Here is a 21856-nt window from a genome sequence, read left to right on the forward strand (position 1 = left end):
TATAAATACATGATCAATCTGAAATCTGAAAATAGATTTCAATTACCAAATTTAGTCCGCATTGAAATATTCCAGAAACACTTGATGGTGTCAATATTTTTTGAGCTGTATTCTCTAAAAATATTTTGGGGTGGTAACGAAACCGAAATTTATGAAGAAAGGCTCATCTCACTTTCGATTCGATTCACGAAAGCAAAGCCGGCTGATCGGGGGAGAGACAAAATCAAAACCAAACACTGAGAGATTACGCGAAGAGCGCCGTGGCCTATTTTCCTTTAACACAAAGTAAAAAGTTGGTTTTCTAAGTATTCATATGACAACTAGCGAGTTGTAGGGTAGCTGCCCGTCCCGGCTTCGTTCAGGGCAAAAACACAATAAAATTATACACCTCAGGAATCAGACCACTTTTGAAATATTTATTTTTAGTACAGACAGACAGACAGACAGAAGTAGCAGAGTACTTTGTTTTATAGTTATGATTATTTTATAAGGCGAGACAGATTAAATTAGACAGATTTTATTTATAACTTTTCAGATTTGAGCAATATACTTACAATTATGGACTGAGCAGTAATTTGATTTACCGCATATATATTTGCTGAGGAGTAGGGTTTCGCAGCTTCACGACCCCCAACGCCACCGGGAACATGCAAAAATGTGAGAGAGATTTTGATGATTAGTAATTTTAAAAAACTTGTTTTAATTTAAAATATCGCTACGAGCTTCTTAATTTTCTGTTTATTTTGTATGATTTCACCTAAATTTCATTTTATAATTTCCAAGGGTAATGACGGGGTCCTACTATTTAACTTTACTCTTTATTTCACCGTTATTTTTCGTCCCAACTCACGTCAAGCTTAATATTTCCAAGAGATGTCATCGAACAATTTTGATACGTGCGCGTTGCTAACTCCCGCGGCTTACCTCTAGGTGTTGCCGCCACAACCTGATCCTTCGATCACAAACTAAATAGAAAACATAAATGGATATAATAAACTTCAATATGATATATAGATACACTACGTTTTGCAGGTAATATTATATATCATCCAGAACAAAAAATAACGAACAAATAATAAACTGACAATGAACTAACACTCGAACTCAACACTCCATTAGACATTTTATAAATATTCTTAACCAGTTTTTCCTAGAATAAATAGGGTTTTAAATTGTTTTATGTTTTAGCCACACTAAAATAGTATCTAACTAGTTAAACCCTGCTATAAAATAGTGTTAATTATTTCAAGTGTTCTTGATAAAAGTCTTATTTTTAGTTATGTACTATCACAGCTATATTCTATCACATCACAGGTAATTTTTAATAGGAACAAATTCAAACAGATTGATGTCGTAATTTATACCTGCTGGTGTAGTACTTTAAAGTGTTACTGTTACCGTTTACGGAGGTCGACATAATATATTGAAGTATGTTTCTGCTCTCATATTATTTTGCTCGCCAATCCTTCTGTCGATGACGGCCCGTATTTTCCATTGATGGAGCCGCGCTGAAAAAATGGGTTTATCGGCTTAGGACGAGTTCTACAGTGACAGCATTGTATTTACGATATCGATAAGCTCGAATAAAATGTCGAAAAAACATCGTTTTTCGTGTATAAATATTTGTAGAATAGAAAATTTGCTAAAACTCTTTCTTATTTTATGTGTTCCTAATTTCATTCGGAGCGGAGAAAAAGATTGAAGATTTTGCTGTGATTTTACCATGGACTTTACAACTTACCGCCTGACTGATATCAGCCCTCTTTGGGTATATGCTATTGTTGTCTATTAGCTGCCAAAACTATATGTCTCTTAGTCGCAACATCCACGTAGTACAACACCACGGGAAGATATGCCACCATGCCCTGGAATACCAAGGCAGAACCTCGCGATTTAAATAAGGTAGAATTGGTACTGACAAACTGAAATTACGATACAGATCGTATTGTTTTGTCAGTAAAAGAACTAAAATATCACAAATTTCACAAACGGATGAATCAGCAGTGCCGTATAATTTAAATCTCCAATAACCATTTGCAACAGCAGCGACATTACCAAAAGTACTTTAACAAATTAAAATGAAATAAAAATTATGGCAGGTCATAATATAAAAATGGCGGAATGAATGGAGGGCCGTAATGAAGGGTCGTACTCAGAGCGGGCCGGATTTTTACATGTACGCGATTTGGGTCACGGCCTCAGAAACAGGCCGCGCCGACCCTGTCTCGCGGCGGATTAAAATATGGAAAATGGAAACAATTGTGACATTTCAATTGAAGAAGAATTGTTTGCAAGGAAAAGTGAAATTTCTTCTGAATTATGTTAATTCTTTTTGTGAGATAAAATTTGTTTTTACGTGCAATGAAGCAATATAACCGGTGAGCGTGGATACTCCAAAACCCTATACATTTTTATTGGAAGTTTTGAAAGTTTACATTTGGCCCAATATGAAAGCTAGGTTAACTAACGAGTTATACTTGTGTGATTTGTTTTGGTTTTAATATTGATTCTCGTCATTATACCTATAGCTAACGTGAGTGGTGACACTATTTTTTTAACCTTTTTTTTGTAATACGAAACAGAACTGATTTTCACCCTCATTTATTTGAGGGTTGATATTTAACCTTTGTGGGCTCTATTTATACGCATACTAAATTTCTTCAAAATCGGTCCAGGGGTCAGCCGTGACTGTTCCCAATTCATATGCTTTTATTCACATTAAATATTAATTTCTCAAAAAGCTACAAACTACAGGTATTTCGGAACAAACACTGCTGAGAAGAATCAGCATCAAAACTTATTACTGTTTCAATGTCAGCGAATATTGTTGGATTAGCTGGAGAGTCTCAATGTTTACGATTCTGCGCTGATTATCTATACATATCTTAAATATAATGTAAGTTTAATAAATTAAATATACCTATTATCAGATGCCTATAGGTGACTTTTAAATAAAATCTGAAATAAAGTGATAGCAATAACACACTCGATATAAAAGAGTTTAAAATTTGAACCATTTGTATTTGGTCTATGTAAATACGAAAAAGTATAACTATTTTGGCATTTATTTAAAACGTAATATTCCTTCCAAACTTCATATCAATTAAAGATATAAAATGAACAACGAATTGTCATATTTTCAATATTATTTAAATATGACCTGTAAAAATCGTTACTTATTATTTTTAAGGTAAAATTCTATGATTTTACTTACCTCAACATGTACAGTATGCGAGATTCTGTTATCGATTTCCCTAAAATAAAACCCTTTTTTAAAATCAATTATAACTATTTGACGACGCAACAAATATCGACCAATTACATACATGATATAAATTAACAACGTCTTGGCAAAGATATGAAAGCATGCCACCATTTATCACTGAAATAAAAACCCAGCGATACATTTAAACTCTCAACACTCGTTAAAGTACAATTTAGAGACTTCAATAAGTCGTAAAAACACCATTAATTCTCCTCAATTTATGGCAATCCCGATTCGTATTGGAAGTTGCGATAGTTACAAGGCCCTATCACTGTTATTTCTCAGTTTATTTCCCAATAAAACCATATTCGTTGTCATAAACATAGATCCGCCCCGGAGATATCCGAACGCCCCCGAAGAGGAACACATTACATTATTTTTTACCCGGCGTCCTAAATGATCGACAAAGAAGTAGACAGCGCGTCGCAACGTCTATATGACATTGAGTACATGTCTAACATTGGCCTATGTTAACCCCGTAATCACTCGTACAGCGTAGCATTGCAACGGGCGGTATTCCGTCGCTCACCTAAGACGCCATGTTTGATGTCTTTTGTGAGTATCAGAGTTCCGAATCCATTCAACAGCGAGTGCTTGTAAGTATCCTTCTTCTATTGGGAATATCCAAATGTACTTATCCTCGGAGTTATATTCACAATTTGTAAATATTGCAAGCCTTTTGGGCATTTCACAATTTTCCAATTTGAAATACCTACTTTAATTTACTTAATTTTAGATTCCACTCCAAATCTGAATTTAGGATGTGTTCTTTTTCAATATTTGCTGTTCTGGTTTCTGTAATGTAGACCGAGGTTGATGTTATCATTTTAATATCTCCACTGGGGTTTATTATGGATGGATGGAAGTATGGGTACATACATACACCAGACGGGCCTAAAGCGCATTGGATTTTAACGTATGTATCTTCCGACGGAGTTTTATAAACGATGCATATTTTAAATATCAATTATGAAAACTATATTCTATCTACGTATGTATGTCAGCATTTTATGATGTATAAAATGTTTTATGCTCCATTGTTGACCAAATCAAAACCCGCTAAAATATTTTGATAAATCGCCTCGTTTGTAGCCATTTAATCTAGATTGTTCACAAATTTACAATATCCTGAAGATGACGGCGTAATAATAACCGTTGCTAACAGACAACACAATATTGTATTGCCTCGAAGGAACCCCCGGCCTGAGTTAACATGGCTTAGTGCGGGTCTGCATTTCACTTCCCACCATCGAATCGATTCGAAGTTGCGTCTCAATGGTGCAATTTGATTGGTTCGCTGCGTCTCACTTAGAATCGACTCGATAGTGACATGTAATAGCAAACCCGCACTAAGCCCTATAGCACAATGTTGTAGTTACACGATTGTGCATGGTTTATATATCATCGCACTGGGAATATGTTACAGTTGTACATCGTACACTCTTCACAATAATATAATACTTATAAAAAGGTATGTCTACAAGTATCACTACTATCTGATTATTTAATATAGTAGTAAATGATAATTAGTAAAATCATTACATGAGGTATGTATAATGAAACGACCAATTGCCTATAGTTTCCTATTTCTGTGTCTGTTACAAAAAACGTGGGTTTGATTTTTTTAGAATTTGATTTATTTGGAATCTTATGTGATGAAAGTATATTTAAACTAATCTTTCTATGTAAAAATATGATTTTTTTAAAATAATTTAAATAGAAACATAATTGTCGTAATACCTATTTTCATTTATTCATAGGACATTAGATGCATTAATACATAAAACTATATTTCGACATTGAATATTTAAAAAAAAAAATAAATTAAGAAGACATTATTCAAACGAAGTTTCTTCTTGTATGTACTTAGTCTTAAAACGTGCAGCTACATCCACTTTGCTCATAAAGACTATATTTATGCACAAGGGAGTAGTTCACTAAAGAGTTTCATTACATTCGAAGTCAGAATATAGCAAAAACTCGGGTTGTTAGGCGATTGGGACCGCAACCAGTCGCCCAAGCACTAATTCGGTATAGAGATCCCAATCAATAAAAAACTTTTTAGAATCAGTTTTAGGGATCACAAAAAACCGTAGTCAATTTATTTATTATCTTATCCTCACGTTCCCAATCCAAACAACGTATTCGTTCATTCGGACGTCTCGAACCATTGCGTTCCCAATCTTATTCAGATACATAGTGTCGCTTGGGCGACTGGGACCGCGGTCCGAATGTCTAACGGTCTCAATCGCCTAACGACCCAAAAACTCACGGGACTAACATTAAATATTCAAACAGAATTAGATTACAACAAAGCGAGGGTCGACAGACTCGCAGTGTTGTTCTTTCATGTCAACTGTAGTTGATCTAACAGGACTACTTTGAACTCATCTGGATGCCGGTTGAGAAGATCTATTGTAAGACATTGAATAAGTAATCCATAAAAATAAGTTTTCCGTTTAACGCCATTACTTCATCTTATAGTGTGTCAGTTCTATTTAACAATTTATCTAACTTAATTTGAAACGAATAACTTTTTTTTTTAAGTTTTTAAGAGATTATATTATTTTTTTACAATTTTTTTTTGTGTTGGTTTTCATTAGCATTTAGCATGTTAAAATATTGTAGGTTCTATTAATAACAGGTCACATTGGAGCATTATTATAATATGAAACCTTTGTATAATATACTAGCGAACCGTTCCGGCTTCGCTCATGTAAAAACACAAATTATACGCCTGAACCTTCCTCAGGAATCACACTATAAAATGGTGAAAACAACGTATAATCCGAGTAGTAATTTTTGAGTTTATTGCGAACAGACAGACGCGTCCACAGCTACTTTGTTGTATTATATGTATGTAAAAATAAATATATATTCCAGTGTCTTACGAAATCCTGTCTTTGGTCCAGGTATGCAACAAGATCTTCGGCAACGCGTCGGCCCTGGCGAAGCACAAGCTAACACACAGTGACGAACGCAAATATGTCTGCATCACGTGCGCCAAAGCCTTCAAGAGACAGGACCACCTGTGAGTATACACACTAAACATTATATGTTTAAGTAGATTCCACCGACCGTGTACAATCAACAGCACACACATGGTACAAAATACCTATATACATACGAAGTGGTAAGATACGGTGTTTTGTATAGATGCTTTATGAATTTTTTTTAGTTTTATTAACACTTCGAAAAAAGCTGCTTGTAAACCAGGTATTCGTTTTAATATGGGATGATGACCTACTTTTTAGTAGTACCACTTCGTATGTATTTACACCCAATTCATAGTCGCACCAATAACTGCCATTAATGCCGGTGTCAGGATAAAGTAATCGTAGATATAGATAGGTATTTTATAAAATTGTTGCAATATTACCTATGATAATAATAATAAGCGCAAACAAGCTAAAGAAGCAAGAGCCCAATTCTAGATTACTGTTAACAAGTGTTAGATAATACTGACATTTTTTTTCTCTACGCACTAACTCTGTGACACTGATTTGTAAAGCCTGTGTACAATTAACAGTAAATCCAGTCAGACCAGAGTGACCTCCGTGTCCATAAGATAGTGCCTAAATTTCCATAAATTTCGGACGCTTAATACTCTGTTGTGTCTGACTCTATTGAAAACATCGAGAATTTTGTTTGCATGAATGATTTTGTTTGGACTTTTCATGTTTCATACGCCGCAATTTTTGTTTCATTTTATGCAGTTCGGATTTATTGGACTCTAGTGCACTCTATTACACGTCTGTTTGTTTCTTTTTTTTCTGTTTTTTGAGTGTTTGAGTTGAGCTAACGTGCAAATCTAAGTACGTTTATAAGCTCATTGTAGGCCGGGCTGCCTAAGTAGTTACGAATTCAATAATTTATTATTTGAAAACATAGGAATCTACGGGTCTATATGTTTAATTTAATCATAAAATTCGTCCCAAAATTTTTTACAACTTTCATTTTTCGTTAACGAATTTCTTAGTTCTATTAATGAATAAGCACTAATTAGGTTTAAATTAACATTTTAGAATATTCCAAAATTATCAAGCTCCTTTACTAAATGGTAAAAATAATTTGATAAATGGTGACAAAAGCCTATTTTATTATTTTGGTAAAAATGTAAACACGACATCTAAGATGTTTTCTTTTCTGTTTAAGAAAGAATAGCAATGGACATTTTTAAACGAACCTGAGCGGACAAATTAAAATTTATAATTTTACACCGTTTTACCCGGAATATTATTAATGTTTGCCACCCGACACATGTCCGGCATGTGTCCGGCCGGCAAGGTGTACTTTGATCGCCAACTAACACCACATGCATATTAATGGAACAAGCCGCTTTAATGCCTGCATTGACTTACACTGGTCACGTTAATCTACTGACCCAATTCAATCCCTAATGTCCGGTCAGGGTTGTGAATTATTAGGACTTTAATAATATAATCACTCAAGAAATATTTTGACTGCATAAAGAAAATCGCTTGGTGCGATTTTCTTTATGCAGTCAAAATAAAATAAAAAAGAACTTGAACGCAGCAAAATAACAAAGAAATATAATTTTATTGTGTCTAGCCCATAGACAATAATGAATGACGTTCTTAATTCAAAAGATTTCTTTCATTCCCCGAAAAATAACGATTTGCTATTTGGAGTTTTTTTTTTATTTTTGAGTAAAACATCTGTTAAAAAAACTCCCGCCATATTTCTATTTTTAATTTTCTCTGTTAGTTTTTAGGTATTTTTATTATATATTGGCTATTCTTGGCGCGTTTATTAGGTACCGAATAATAATTGAAACAAGACGATCAATTAGCTAGTATAATGATTGGGGTTTCACAGAAAAGAGTATCTCTTTCTCAAAAAGTCGACAACGCATCGGTGATCCCTGACTCGTAACGCGTTGCTGATTTCAATGGGCTGTGGTGTTTACTTACCATTAGACATTCAGCGTGCTCGTTTGCCCACGACGCTATAAAAATATAAATAATATCACTAAACAATTTCCTTATTCCTATTTTGTCAGCAACGGCCACATGCTAACCCATCGGAACAAAAAGCCGTACGAGTGCAAAGCGGACGGGTGCGGCAAGTCCTACTGCGACGCCAGGTCGCTGCGGCGACACACCGAAAACCATCACCAACCGCCCGCTGAGCCAAGTTCGTATTTTATATATTTATTATTTGAAACAAATATTTATTAATCCGGTTAGAACTAGAAATATTTTTATTCGTAGCATAAACGTAGGTAGATTTACATAGGGATGAAAATGTTCAATACAATTTCAATGGTTACTTCTCCCGTCGAACATTCTTGACGACGAGATGAACTCCTAATTGCATCAAACAAATGTTTTTAACTATTAAAACCAAAATTTATATAAGATAACATGAGGTCAATGAAAGACAAAAGACGATCAAATTAACGATAAATAATGGGCGTGATTATGATAAAATGAAGTTATTAAGTAAGTACTATGAAAAAAATCAAACAATTAACAAACATTTTTATTTCAATACTTAGATATATATTTATATGCCTATAATACATTTTCCATTGCTAATCAGTACATATAATATCACAAATAAAATGTAATTGCACATTCAGGTACAAGCAGCACATCGACCACCACTTCGACGGGCACAGCTGACCGGGATTCGAACCCGCACCGGGTGTCGTCGCCCACCTCACCCGCTAACCACCGCGCCAACCCACCGCACTCCGAGGTAACTTACTTTGACCTACTTTGCCGGAGAGCAGGGGCAGAGCTGCTGCTGTATCAGTAGTATCAATTATATGGGGCCCCCGAGCTCCTAATTTATTTTTTTAAGATGTTGACGGAAAATCAGTGTTTGTTCCTTAAACAATTCTACCACTGAACTCATCTCCAATTTGTATCACGGCACATAATTCCAATTCACGGAAATAAATTCTTTTTTATTATTCTTTGTTACAAGAGTTATACTCTTTCTTGCATGTTCCAACCTACATTTTTGTATCTTTTTTGAAATCCAACAACGATCCTTACATATTATAAAACTAAGTCCTCTGCTCTCAAAACGGATTTTCATGCGGTTTTCTAGTATTGCAGTGGATAATGGAAGAAAATAGTGAGACTCACCCATTTGGTCGGTAATACGCCACCGTCAGAGAGAAATCTAAATATATTGTTTTGAACTTACTCGCGTGCCGGCTTGCCGTGGTCTGGGTTCTAAACTAAACTTGTAAGTCCAGGCTTTGGTAATTATATATTTGGGTGTGACTCGACTAATGGTTTTATGTAATCACTGGTTGCTGCGGCTAGCTAGCTTTATTAGTAACTAGCTTTTACCCGCGGCATCGCTCGCGTGAGTTTCCCCCCGGAAACATTTATTAGTCGAGGACGAAAAGAAAATATCAAACAAATAAGGGCGTTGTATGTTGTTTCTATACTGAAGTTTAAAAATAGCATAAGTGACTTTCCGCCCTCGCCCTTCTTCAAACGTGAAATCAAATAAATAATTCGCGTCGTTAAAGTAACTTGACTGACAATGCCGACCATAGGTTTATATTTGTCTAGATACCATATGCTGTGGGACCGTGCATACCAGAATTCACAAGCCTCGCTCAATTTCGACAGGCAGGCAGTTACATGCCGTAGGCGTGCTAAATAGAAGACAGTAACGCCAAATTGTTCCCAACATGCAGTGATCAATTGTCAAAATTCTACAAGATTTGTGAGGGGCTTATTATAAACTATACTAGTCGTTAGTTTAGTTAGTTTACAACGTCTGTAAATCGTCATTTTACTGAGAGACATATGTCAGCTAAATACAATAAAAAGGAATATTAATATATTTCCATATCATCAGAATCTGGAGTATAAAAGTAAGCGACACATTTTGTATAAATGAATTCAGTTATGATGCGGTATCTAGACAGATATTAATCAGTGACTCCGAACAAACATCAGCAAAGTGCCTAATTATAATCGTGCGTGGGACCAAATTATGTTTATGTACATTACAAGGCACTGCTAATCTTCGGAAAGTTTTATTAATTTCTCTGAACTCGTAACAGTGGGGATTATGCTACTTATGCGAATGTTTTCCTTGTTATAAAAACTGTCGTTTAGATGGCGGCTTCGCTTGCATTCTTATTTTTCCGGTTGCTTGTTTGTTTGAGGCAACAGTATAATTAACATAAAAGAAACAAGAAACCAATATGATTAATAGAACAAAATCTTCCACACTAGAACTTGATTTCTCATTTATAAATCTTCATTCAAAAGTAGGTCGTTATAGATTTGCTATATTAGTATAGATGATAGATACGAATCAGATTATGAAAAAAAAAACAAGTCTTAATTCAAATTATTTTTATTATTATTTAAAACAAACTTTTTTAAGTTGATTTTTGTGTGGAGTTATAGTAGAACCGCCTAAATGAGTCCTCGCCCGCGGAGTACAAGGGGCGCGGGGGTACGACGACAAAGGGGACCGAGAGAGGTGCGGGCGGCGGGCGCATTCTTGTAAAAACTCAGTTCGCTCGCTACGCGGTTAGCGATCACACGTGTTGACAGTTGCGGACGCCTTGTGAAAGTTATACATGAGATTACATTCTCAAGATGAGTCGAAATGTTTTCGGACATAGAATTAATAGTCAGTGCAAACAAATGGCGTTTAACGTATATGAATATTTTAGAAAAAAGAAACTCGACCCAAATTCTGATGAATATAAACAAGATATACCTTTAAATAAAACTGTAGCAGAAGTTACTGGATTATCAGAAAAGACTGTATCTAGAATTGTACAACAAGGGAAAGCATTAAATGACAACGAGAGATTTAAATCACCAAGAAAACCAAAACAGGTTCGTAGAAAAAGAGTGGAAATAGACGATTTCACAAAAGGAGTGGTAAGAAGAAAAGTCACTCAGTTTTACACAATTTTCAAAAAAATACCTACTCTGAAAACTTTGAACGCTGTACTTAGAGAAGAGAATATATTACACTGCGGCAGGGAATATTTAAGGCTATTATTACATGATCTAGGTTTTAAATTTAAGAAATGCGGATCTAAAAGGAAACTCCTTATCGAACAGCCAAATATCACATCGTGGAGGTGGAAATACCTAAATACTATTAAAAAATATCGTAGAGAAAGAAGACATATTTTATACCTTGACGAAACTTATGTAAACGCGTCTCATAACGTTTCAAAATGTTGGCAATCAAAGGATGAACTTGGCGTTCTATCTCATATTGGTAAAGGGGACCGTTTGATCATCGTACATTGTGGAGGTCAAATTGGATTTGTAGACGGAGCCCTTGTGATATTCAAATCCAAATGTAAAACAGGTGATTATCACGATTCTATGAATTTCGCAAATTTCAGTAAATGGATAAATGAAAAGCTCATGCCTAATATACCGCAAAATTCTGTCATAGTAATGGACAACGCAGCTTATCATTCGGTTCGAGAAGAGAAAAAGCCAACTATGGCTTCTACCAAGCCAACTATGCAAGAATGGCTACGACGACATAACGTGCCTTTTGATGAAAAACTTAGAAAAGATGACTTATATAAATTAATTAAAAGCCATTTCACAGAAGATATTTACAAAATTGACGAGGTATTGAAAAGAAACGGACACGAAGTATTGCGTTTGCCTCCATATCACCCAGACCTGAACCCCATTGAGTTGGTCTGGGGTGATATCAAAGGACAATTAGCACAAAAAAGTATCGACTCTAATTTGGACCAGAAAAAAGAAATATTAGAGAGATTATTTGCTGAATATCCCAAAGAGAAATGGGAGAATTGTGTTAAACACGTGATTAAAATCGAAGACGAATATTGCAAACATGATGGAGCACTAGATGAAGTTGTTGATTTTATTATTAATGTGCAAGACGATTCTGATGATTCTGATGATGGCTGTTTCGAAAGTGAAGAATCAAGTTCCAGTGATACTGATATTATGGACATAAGTGATTGATTTATAATTTTGATAAATTTTGCATAAATAAATATTACATACATAACTTTATTACCTTTTTTTTACCTACATATCATACCTATATATCATAAAATCACATTTTTATCGAATTGTTTTGTATGAAAAATAAAAATTTGAAAATAACAATAATCGAAAAATGCTTATGCTATTTAATTCATGTACGTGGTCTCGTTGATACCATGGAGATATGGGATAACAAAAGGAACACGTTGTATAGTTTACAGTTGTTTCATTCAAATTTTGTATAGCCATTATTAATTTTTTAATAAAAATCTTCACCTGTTTGCCGCTAACCACTATGACTTCACATATCTCAAGAAATGTCCAGTAACATTTCGCCTCTTGTATTACACGCTACGCTCGACCGCCGCCCGCACCTCTTTCGTTCCCCTTCGTCGTCGTACCCCCGCGCCCCTTGTACTCCGCGGGCGAGGACTCATTTAGGCGGTTCTACTATAGTTGGAGAGCTGGAGAGTGACTGGGCTACATTTACAGGTGCAGAAATATAAATAATTGTACGTATATTGTACACTCCTTCATGGTGTTTATATTCTAAGGGCGCGCATTCATAAATAAATAGCTCTAAGCCCTTCCCCGCACATGACAACAATTAGTTCAGCGGCTACAATAAGCGCCGGCCCGAGCTTTTAAGCTCGACAATTATTATTAAAACTTATCTCCGTGAATATGTAAATTTCAAGCGACTATATGTACAGTTTTTTTTTATAAAAAGTTATAATTGGTGACACAACTTGGATAAGGAAGGACATTTTTATAAGCGACTAGCAGCCCGTCCCAGTTTTGCTTGGGTAAAACCATAATAAAAAAAAGTAACCTTTCGTAACAAAATTTAATTAAAATCGGCAGTACATTTTGAATTTGTTTATTACAAACAAACATAATACAAATATTTTCTCTTTATAATATAAGTATGAATGAAACTTGAGTATATACCTGAATATTTAATTTTAATTTACAATTGTATATTGTACATTAAAATTTAATATTAATTTGTGTGTAAAATTCAGTTCTCATATTTGTATAAAACAGGCAACATAACACAAAAATTTAAACAATACTGCATAGAGTTCTTTTATTAAAAATATAACAACATACAAAATAAAAAGCACAGTCGACAGCACATCAAACTATCCAAATTCATTGCAAACTAGCCGCTATTACCGCACCGTACAGGTTCATGCAGGGTAACTTGATGTGCTGTTGACTGCTCCTTCATATTGAGTCTAGGCTGACAATTTAACTGAGAGTAATATTTCACTGGTCCACCGACTAGTCACTAATTAATCCCTCTTTTTATCACTCTTAAGTACATCTGGTTCGGCTCCAGCCGAGTATGTGATATTTAGCTGCGACCACCCTTATTAATTAACCAATTACCCGAAATCCTCTTTTCATTTCGCGCCGCCATTAAAAGCTCCGCAAAAAAGTTCGGTACGGTACAAAACAATGTACAGAAAGAGACAGATAAAGTAATAAATACAGTGGAATTTAAGTTTTGTAGTAATAATTAAAGATCCACTTTAGTAAAAGTTATTGTAGTAAAATTAACTCTCTGTTGATGGTTTCAAATATGAATACAAAAAGTAACTGATTTTAAAGTTAATTTTAAATCATTATATAGTATACGCGGTGCTCCTTACTTTAGTTTAATGAAACGTATGGGATTTTTTTTTCTGCAGCACACTCAGGCTTATTGGTTAATTATAAAATTTATTTAATTTTAATATAGTGTTACCATGTATATTTATGAGTATTTATGTGTTTAAGTTACTCAAATAAAGCATTATTCTATTCTATTTAGAAATTCCCACAATATTTTGTTAAAACACGCGGTATGACAAAACGCTGACTTTTATTGACGAAGCTTTATTTCTGCAATGTCGATGCTCTGTGAAAAGCGGCGTGTTTATCTCAATTCGTTTTACTCAATCCCCGCAAACGCTGCTCAGACAAATCAACAGCGGCTGTTTTTGGGAGTTTTAATACGGAATTCGTTTTAAGTTTTATTTTGTTTCGACTTGCCATTAACGAATTTAAGTATTTCTGTTGTTTCACGTTTTACGGCGCTGAATGGACTTTTCGGACTCGCACCCTCGTAAATTGGATCTTTTTTAAATATAGCGAAGTCCAGCTGATAGAGCCTGGTTAATTATTTGATTACTTGTCGCCTGTAAATTCTATTAGTTAAACATTTTATTTTATTCTCTAACAAGAATGACCGTCAATGAATGTCAATGACCATTAGTATCACTTCAAAGTGTAAATGATAGTCGCTCACGGCCTTATTTATTCTTTGTAGCACATTTAAATCAGGCTAAAGGATTTTGATGCAATTTTTATCTTTGGATGGGTCTTCATTGGGTAAGGTTTATGTAAATATATAAACATCGCCCTTCCCGTGATTTTGACTCACCTCCATATTTGTTAATTAATAACTTATTGAATTAATTCATTTTGTCCACACAGTCAAGCAACTCTGGTTCCGAAAAGTCGCATGGCACAAGCACGAGCGCCAGCGGGAGCGAGAGCAGCCCGCCGAGCACGCCGCCCGCGCCCCCCACGCCTCTCACCCCCCCAACGAGGGCCAAGCCCAAATCCAGCCACAGCAGACCAAAGTCCTCTACGGTAAGATTATTATGTACCCTGTGTCCTTCTCGGTGCTTTAAACTACATGTATGCAAAATTTCAAGAAGACTGGTTTAGTAGATAGAGCGTGAAAAGGTAACAAACAAACTTACATTTATATATTAGTAATATAAAAACTTTAAACTAAATTTAAGCATACGTGACTGTAACAATAGATTTTGTTTCTACAACTTGAATAAATATTAATTTAAAATACGTGTTCATGTTAATTAAAGTTCTGCCTATTTAAATAAAAATCTATGCATTTTGAATACACTTAAACATGACGTAAAATGAGTAAGGGTTAAGGCTATACACCTTCGCATATACTACCCTTATATATAACTCTCAACATACTGCTAACTAATCAAAGCATAGCTCAAATTTAATTTAATTGTACCCGCGACATATCTCACATGTCATGTTCTTGCTACATTTGTACACGTCTCGTGTCGTAGCGTGTCGTAGCGGTTACAACTGCGCTACGTAATATCGTAGCTCGTAGCACCTCGTAGTACTCGGAAGCGAGCGGTACTTCAATTGTTCACTGAACTAATATGAAACTATGTGGGTGCAATAATTACGACCTTATGTATTTAATTAGTTTTGTCGTACGTAGTTCAGTGACAGTCCGCTTATTTCTCTGCGAAATGGCCAGTGATCGAATAATAATGAAATTTATTAAAACCTATGTACACCTAATGAAAGCAATAAAGAACTATGAACTATCGATATCTAACTTTGTTTCAAAAATATATATTTTGCGTAATATTAAATTATTAACAAAGTGACAAGAGAATTTGGTAAGAGAAAAAATCTTAGTAATCTTGGAACCACTACTTCCATGCCCTATTGAAAGACCATTTGGTCTTTAAATAGGGCACGGAAGTACACACAGATGACATAACAGTTCTTAAGATGAAACAATGGTGTATAAGATACAATGTGTTCCAATCTATCAAGAAATATATATACATAACCTTATAAAAAATACTATTTTTTTAATAATAATATCAAAATTGCAATTATACTTTCAACTTTACATTTTCCATTACCGCAGCAGAACGGACTGGCGTTTTATAATGCGTTAATTGCAAAGCAATGCATAATGAACATAGTGTAGATTGCACTTGCAATAGGCTTGGTTTACACTGCTATACAACCGCTGTTGTTTCTCAAACTCAATTTGAGTATAAATTTCATATAGAAAAGAGTATTGAACATTGAATGAACCTCATTCGTTAAAGTAATAAAATAAAACAATACTTAGTTTAAGTATATAAAAATACATAGATACAGTATAAATCCCCACTAAAAATTAGTCCGTCGCATCGCCATTCGCCATCATTGAATATCCCTTTGATAGATTAATCCTAAAAATTCAATTTTGTTCCGAACCCACACACAGCAAATAAAGAAACTAATCCACAGCTGTTCCATTATAAATCCGGCTTTATGTGAAACTGTTTTAATTTTAGATCAGCTCTTTACAGTTAAATGAACCCGACATTAATTTGGTTTACGCGGCGTCCTCACTAACGGTTGTTCTCATTGAAACGAAGCGACGCGATGCGACGCGACACGAACATATCAAATGATGGGCATATTATTACAGTGTCCTATATACGAGTAGTATTTACGGGATAACGGGATACAGTCATGTATATGACTGTATCCCGTTATCTCTCGCTTCGCGTCTCTTTATCACAATGAGAACGTGGCGTAATTAACGCAGCACTGTATGATGCGATGCGAATGCAACGTCAAGCGTATGAAAGATTACGTCAAAACTACTAGTTTTCTCTGTCTGCGGACTCCGGCAACCATAAATAAAAACGTAAACACATACTGCGTTTGATATTGTTCCTAAGTGGTTCCCCACCTAGAATATATAGCTACTCCCGTGTATGCCGTAAGCAGCATTTAAAGGATAAACAGAGAGGCAACCATAGGATTCCAAAAAAGATTAAAGTCACACAGTCGATGATGATAGAATCAGAGCCGAATCTGCAGCATTTTAAGGAAAGTTTTTCAGGCGATCCCTGTGTTTAGAAGCGTCATAGCCGAGAAAATAAATAAAAACGCTGGGATGAGAGGAACAGTTTAATACTATCGCACCGCACTGTCTTGTCGCATTTGTAGCTCAGTTAGGACGCAGAGCAACGCAACGCGAGAGTTCACTCCGTAAATACAGAAATGCAATTTTCTACACAAACAAAATTATTCTTTATTTGCAGTGCCGTTCTCTTAATGGAACTTGGCAGACGTATGTATTAATTGAGTTAATGTATAATGAATATCAAAGGAGTCGACTGTATATGGGACTAGTCTCGTATGCTTGTTAGAAAGGATCTTTGTGTTATATAATACATTGGGGTAAATAATTGTATGTACTTAATATATATACTTATACTTAGTATACTTATAAATTACATTGTTAAAAGGGAAAGTAAAAATAAAATCTAGTTACTGACACAATTCAAAAGATTAAGCTGTAATTTTTTAAAATTTATAATTGTTACTTGTGTAGAAATTTCATAGATAAATTAGTTTAGTGATATGATAAAACAAAGCTATCTAGCTAAGGACCTCATAATGTTTCTAATTCAAATTGCAGAATAATGTTCTACGCAAAAGCCTTGCAAAGAAACGGTTAATAGTTTAATTAATGTTAGAGTAACGACAAAGCAAATAGTACAAATTAATCTACAAACCAAATAGTAAATAAATGTAACTTTACATAAACAATGAAATGACAACCTAATTAATATGTCTGAATCAACCGGGATTGAACAGCGAACTTTCATAAATCCTAACTCGCGCAATCATTTGCGGAATTCGTCGATTCAGATCCAATAATGAAGAGGTACAAAGCGGGTTTCAGATCAAAGGCATGCCGCTGTCAATATGTTGGGGACGCAACAAAACTCGTAATTATATCGTGTTTGGTCCCTGTATTATACTGCAGGTGACGGCGAGAGATGGGGCGGCCACGGGTGGAATATGAAAGAATACCGAGATTGCAATGTCGTTATGGATCGCGCGCTAATAAGTCACTAATATGTCGTATCTTAGGGCCCCCACGACCTGTAGTATATTTAGGTAGACGTATCGGTGAAGGCCGAAAACGTGATGACAAAAAATTGTCGTATCAACAATAACTTAAAAAAATTGGAAAAATCTGAACTTTTACAAAATATAAGACATAACCTAAAATTAAATCTTTGTAAAACTATTTAATCATTATAGTTATAGATCAGAGCATAAATAAAATTGTATCTGAACTAATTCAGTACCAAACACAACATGCCCTGAGCCACAATTAATAGTAGTGAATTTATTATTAACACTTACACCAACACATTTTTATCAACATTTTTGTGGAACAGCTTTTGTTTAAATTCCATGGTTTTAATTATTAACGGCTTAACCGCGGCTCTACGGTCTGTCTGCATTCTATTTAATCTATGCCATAACGCTTTTAATAAAGCATACCAAATATTTTTGTCTATTTTACATGGACCTCTACCGGTTTATTAGTTCTATACATTGTTTTTGAACATTCCGGGGTCTCGTTGAGTGGTCGGACGTGAATGGACTCGATGGCCTTTATGTTATATCAATACCATCCGTGGTTCGCACATTTTTGAACTGTGTCTGTGATTCCGTGTTTTGGTTTCTGATTAATTAGTACTCGCAGGTTTATTTGGGCGTAAAATTTATTTTTTTGCTCGCAATGTTTTTCTTGTATTTGTTCAATGCATTATCACCTTACTAATATACCAACTTCTCTTCACCTACGACATTGAAACATACCTCTTCATTCTTGATATGTTTATTAATAAACGCTTTCAGTTTTTATTACATTGCTCAATAGAAAATCAGCTTAAATGTATACAAAATGAGTCCAAAGCTACACCGTTCGCAATCAATTGTTAAAATTTCAATTTACATAACTACACACTATAGAAGTCGTTACAGAATATGCCCTACTTTCGAACTCTCATAAAATTGAACTACTAATAGCTACTTAGTATTCCCCGTTTGCTATTGAATTGTAAGGCACAATGGGATCGGATCAGGCCTGGACTAGAGCCCTCGATTCGCGATCTACGGCGAGACAGGTGGACCGTCGGCTCCCACGATGCTGACCACGCTAGCCAGTTTCGCAACAAACCACGTATTATAATATGCTAACGACAACTTGCTGTCGTTTTAACTTCTCACTGACAAAATTTAAAACGGTTATTTAAAGGCTTCATTTTTGATGTGCATTGTAATGATGTGCAGTGTAAGGATATAACTATAATGTTGTATTTAACTTTTTGTTTGAAGTCTATTTTATGAAGGAGTCATAATAAACATTATACGTTTTATTACATATAAAATCGCAATCGTTAGATCATAAGATTTCCTTAAAAACGGAATATCTAAAAGCTCCGTCCATGTTACTGCGCATAAAAAAGGTTTGGGCCTCTCATAAAAGTGAGTGATCGTTCAAGCGACACTCCGCTGAAGTAGCTCGTGGTACCGGCCGCGTCTGAATTATTAATCTGTACAAAGGTAGATGAATGGCCGATTTAATTCACCGGGCGATTCGCACTGGACACAATCCGCGATGTATCGGCATTAACATGAGAATCGAGAATCGCCACCCCAGTTCTCACGCTCGCGTCACATTGTTTCGCGCTATCTCGCACTAGAATTAATAATTCTGCCAGTTTAAAATAATAATAGTCGATTCTCTAGCCAGTGGAATATTTTATATGTTCTCAAATTAATATTTTCGCGTCATATTGCGCTGCAACCGTTAAATTCGGTATGCTTTTGTTTCATTTCGGGATTCAGTGTAATAGCTCAGTGTTTCAATAATAAAATACATTTTTACATTTCAATGATTTTAATTACATATAAATATTGCATGGATTTGATGCAATGCAAAATGATATTTTTGAAACAAATTTAGTTAATTTTGGGACTTGAGTTAGTGTAAAAAGACAAGTGATATCTGTACGTTCACTATAGGTACTTCTATAGCTTTACGTTGACTAAATTAATCACTTGCAATAATATTTGTTTATGAATTATTTTATATTAAAAGTAGAACTTAATTTCCACTCTATTCCAGTATTGGCGGCTACATGACTCGTTAGGTAAAATAAAATGCATATAGGTGTTTTATATAACCAAAGACAGTAATTAAATGTCACTTTAAGTGATCAGTTTTATGAATTACGAGATTCAGTATTTTTTCGGTCTCATTAAATTATATCAGAAATGCTTTTTGGCTCCAAATCCGTGGCGTAACAAAATTTTATATGGAGCTTGTTTGATAGGAAAGTATCCTATTAAACAAGCTCCATATAAAATTTTGTTTTTGGCATTAGATAAAAGAAACTCATTTCACTAATTGGAAAGTAACTAAGTAGTTTTTCATCTCATTATTATTTTCAGAACTTACATAGCTATTAAGTAGAATTTTGTTAGCAAAATACAACATTCTGAACTAGACTTTACTCATGTACGTTGAAATCACGAGCTACAGCAATAAAATAAGTGTTCCAAAGCAATTTCTCCTACAATTCTCGATACATATTTAATTTTAGTACAGCCACGTAGAGATTGGCGTAGACCAATCTCGTAACTCGGCGTCCTCACTGAGCAACGCAACGCTGTACGATGTAATGCTAATCGTAAAATATTAACAGTTAATTTCATCAACTTTTTTCTGCATTCGGAGAAAATCACATTCAAAAAAGGTCAAAGAAACGCATCGATTGATCAAACTTTTTTTAATCTTCGAAAGAAAGGAAAAATATTTAGATATACATTTAAAAATAACACATTACAAATTGTAATATATAACAGGTAATTTGCACCAAAATGGACTTCGCTCAGTATTTTGTCAACCTTCTAATTTTCCGCAAATGTCAAAATAAAGAATAAAATAAGAGCCACATACACCTACTCACCTTTTTTGTCTAATGTTAAAATTAGACAAAAAAGGTGAGTAGGTGTATGTGGCTCTTCCTATCTAACGTACATACGCAACGCAATATGGCATACATTACAAGTTAATCAGATTTTGTCGCGTCGCGCCGCGTCCCCTTGCCATGTCGCATTTGCGGTTTAGTTAGGACGCCGGGTGAGGGCAAGGTCTGCAGTCCGCTGCGACCGCAAATTGCATTTGGCGCTCCGCGTCTCTCCCGGCGACTTCACACTTCATTCTGTTAGGTTGGCAACACAATTGGGTATCCAGCAATTTTATAGGTCAAAGTACCTATATACATTTACCAGTTTTATTGAGACACAAATACAAGAAAATTTTATGTCTAGATATTACGATATCTAGACATAAAATTTAAAGTAAAGTAAATTGGTACTTAAATATTATTTTGTATGTTGTTATTTCTTCACCCAGTAGACAGTAAATGTAACACCAAATATAAAATGTTATGTCTGCAACAGGTCAGTAGGGTTTGCTGATCTTTAGTGATCCCTCTATCATGTATACATATTTAAACGGTTGTTTTTCATTAATTTCAGACCAAGAAATCGGCTGCTCGAGATCAATTGGCGGTGAGTTATTAAACGATACCAAACTACACTATATTTTTTATTAATTACAAGAGCCATAACTACCATACGACATATATTTTATATTTACAATTACAATACAAATTTGCAAACAAAACACAGTATATATTTTAATCCCGTCCGTAAACCACGAATGGTTTTTCAGGAATTCCTGCGCGCTCCGTTGTATTTATTTTACTACTTTTTACTGGCGATGTTTGTATTATCTTTGTTTAGGTCAATTGTTGCGAGCTGAATTAGAACGACTTCCTCTTACTCTACGGAGTTGAGATTTTCTTGTTCAATTGCGATCACAATAGAGTTTTATTGTGAGCATGGTCTAATTCTATGTCCAGGTTTCAGTCTACAG

General features: G+C 34.8%; 1 protein-coding gene across 3 annotated transcripts in view; it reads left to right on the forward strand.

The window, feature by feature from the left end:
• The window catches only part of LOC128677283 (uncharacterized protein), a 197218-nt gene that overhangs the window by 159316 nt on the left and 16046 nt on the right, over nucleotides 1-21856 (forward strand). For all 3 annotated transcript variants that reach the window (XM_053758006.2, XM_053758004.1, XM_053758005.1), the window contains 5 exons: nucleotides 6178-6296; nucleotides 8289-8422; nucleotides 8871-8989; nucleotides 14752-14910; nucleotides 21457-21489. In XM_053758006.2, coding sequence (XP_053613981.1) covers nucleotides 6178-6296; nucleotides 8289-8422; nucleotides 8871-8989; nucleotides 14752-14910; nucleotides 21457-21489 — 564 coding nt within the window. The remainder of the gene's footprint in view (nucleotides 1-6177; nucleotides 6297-8288; nucleotides 8423-8870; nucleotides 8990-14751; nucleotides 14911-21456; nucleotides 21490-21856) is intronic.

This window comes from Plodia interpunctella, chromosome 17 (assembly GCF_027563975.2).
Source record: "Plodia interpunctella isolate USDA-ARS_2022_Savannah chromosome 17, ilPloInte3.2, whole genome shotgun sequence".
Taxonomy (NCBI): Eukaryota; Metazoa; Arthropoda; class Insecta; order Lepidoptera; family Pyralidae; genus Plodia; species Plodia interpunctella.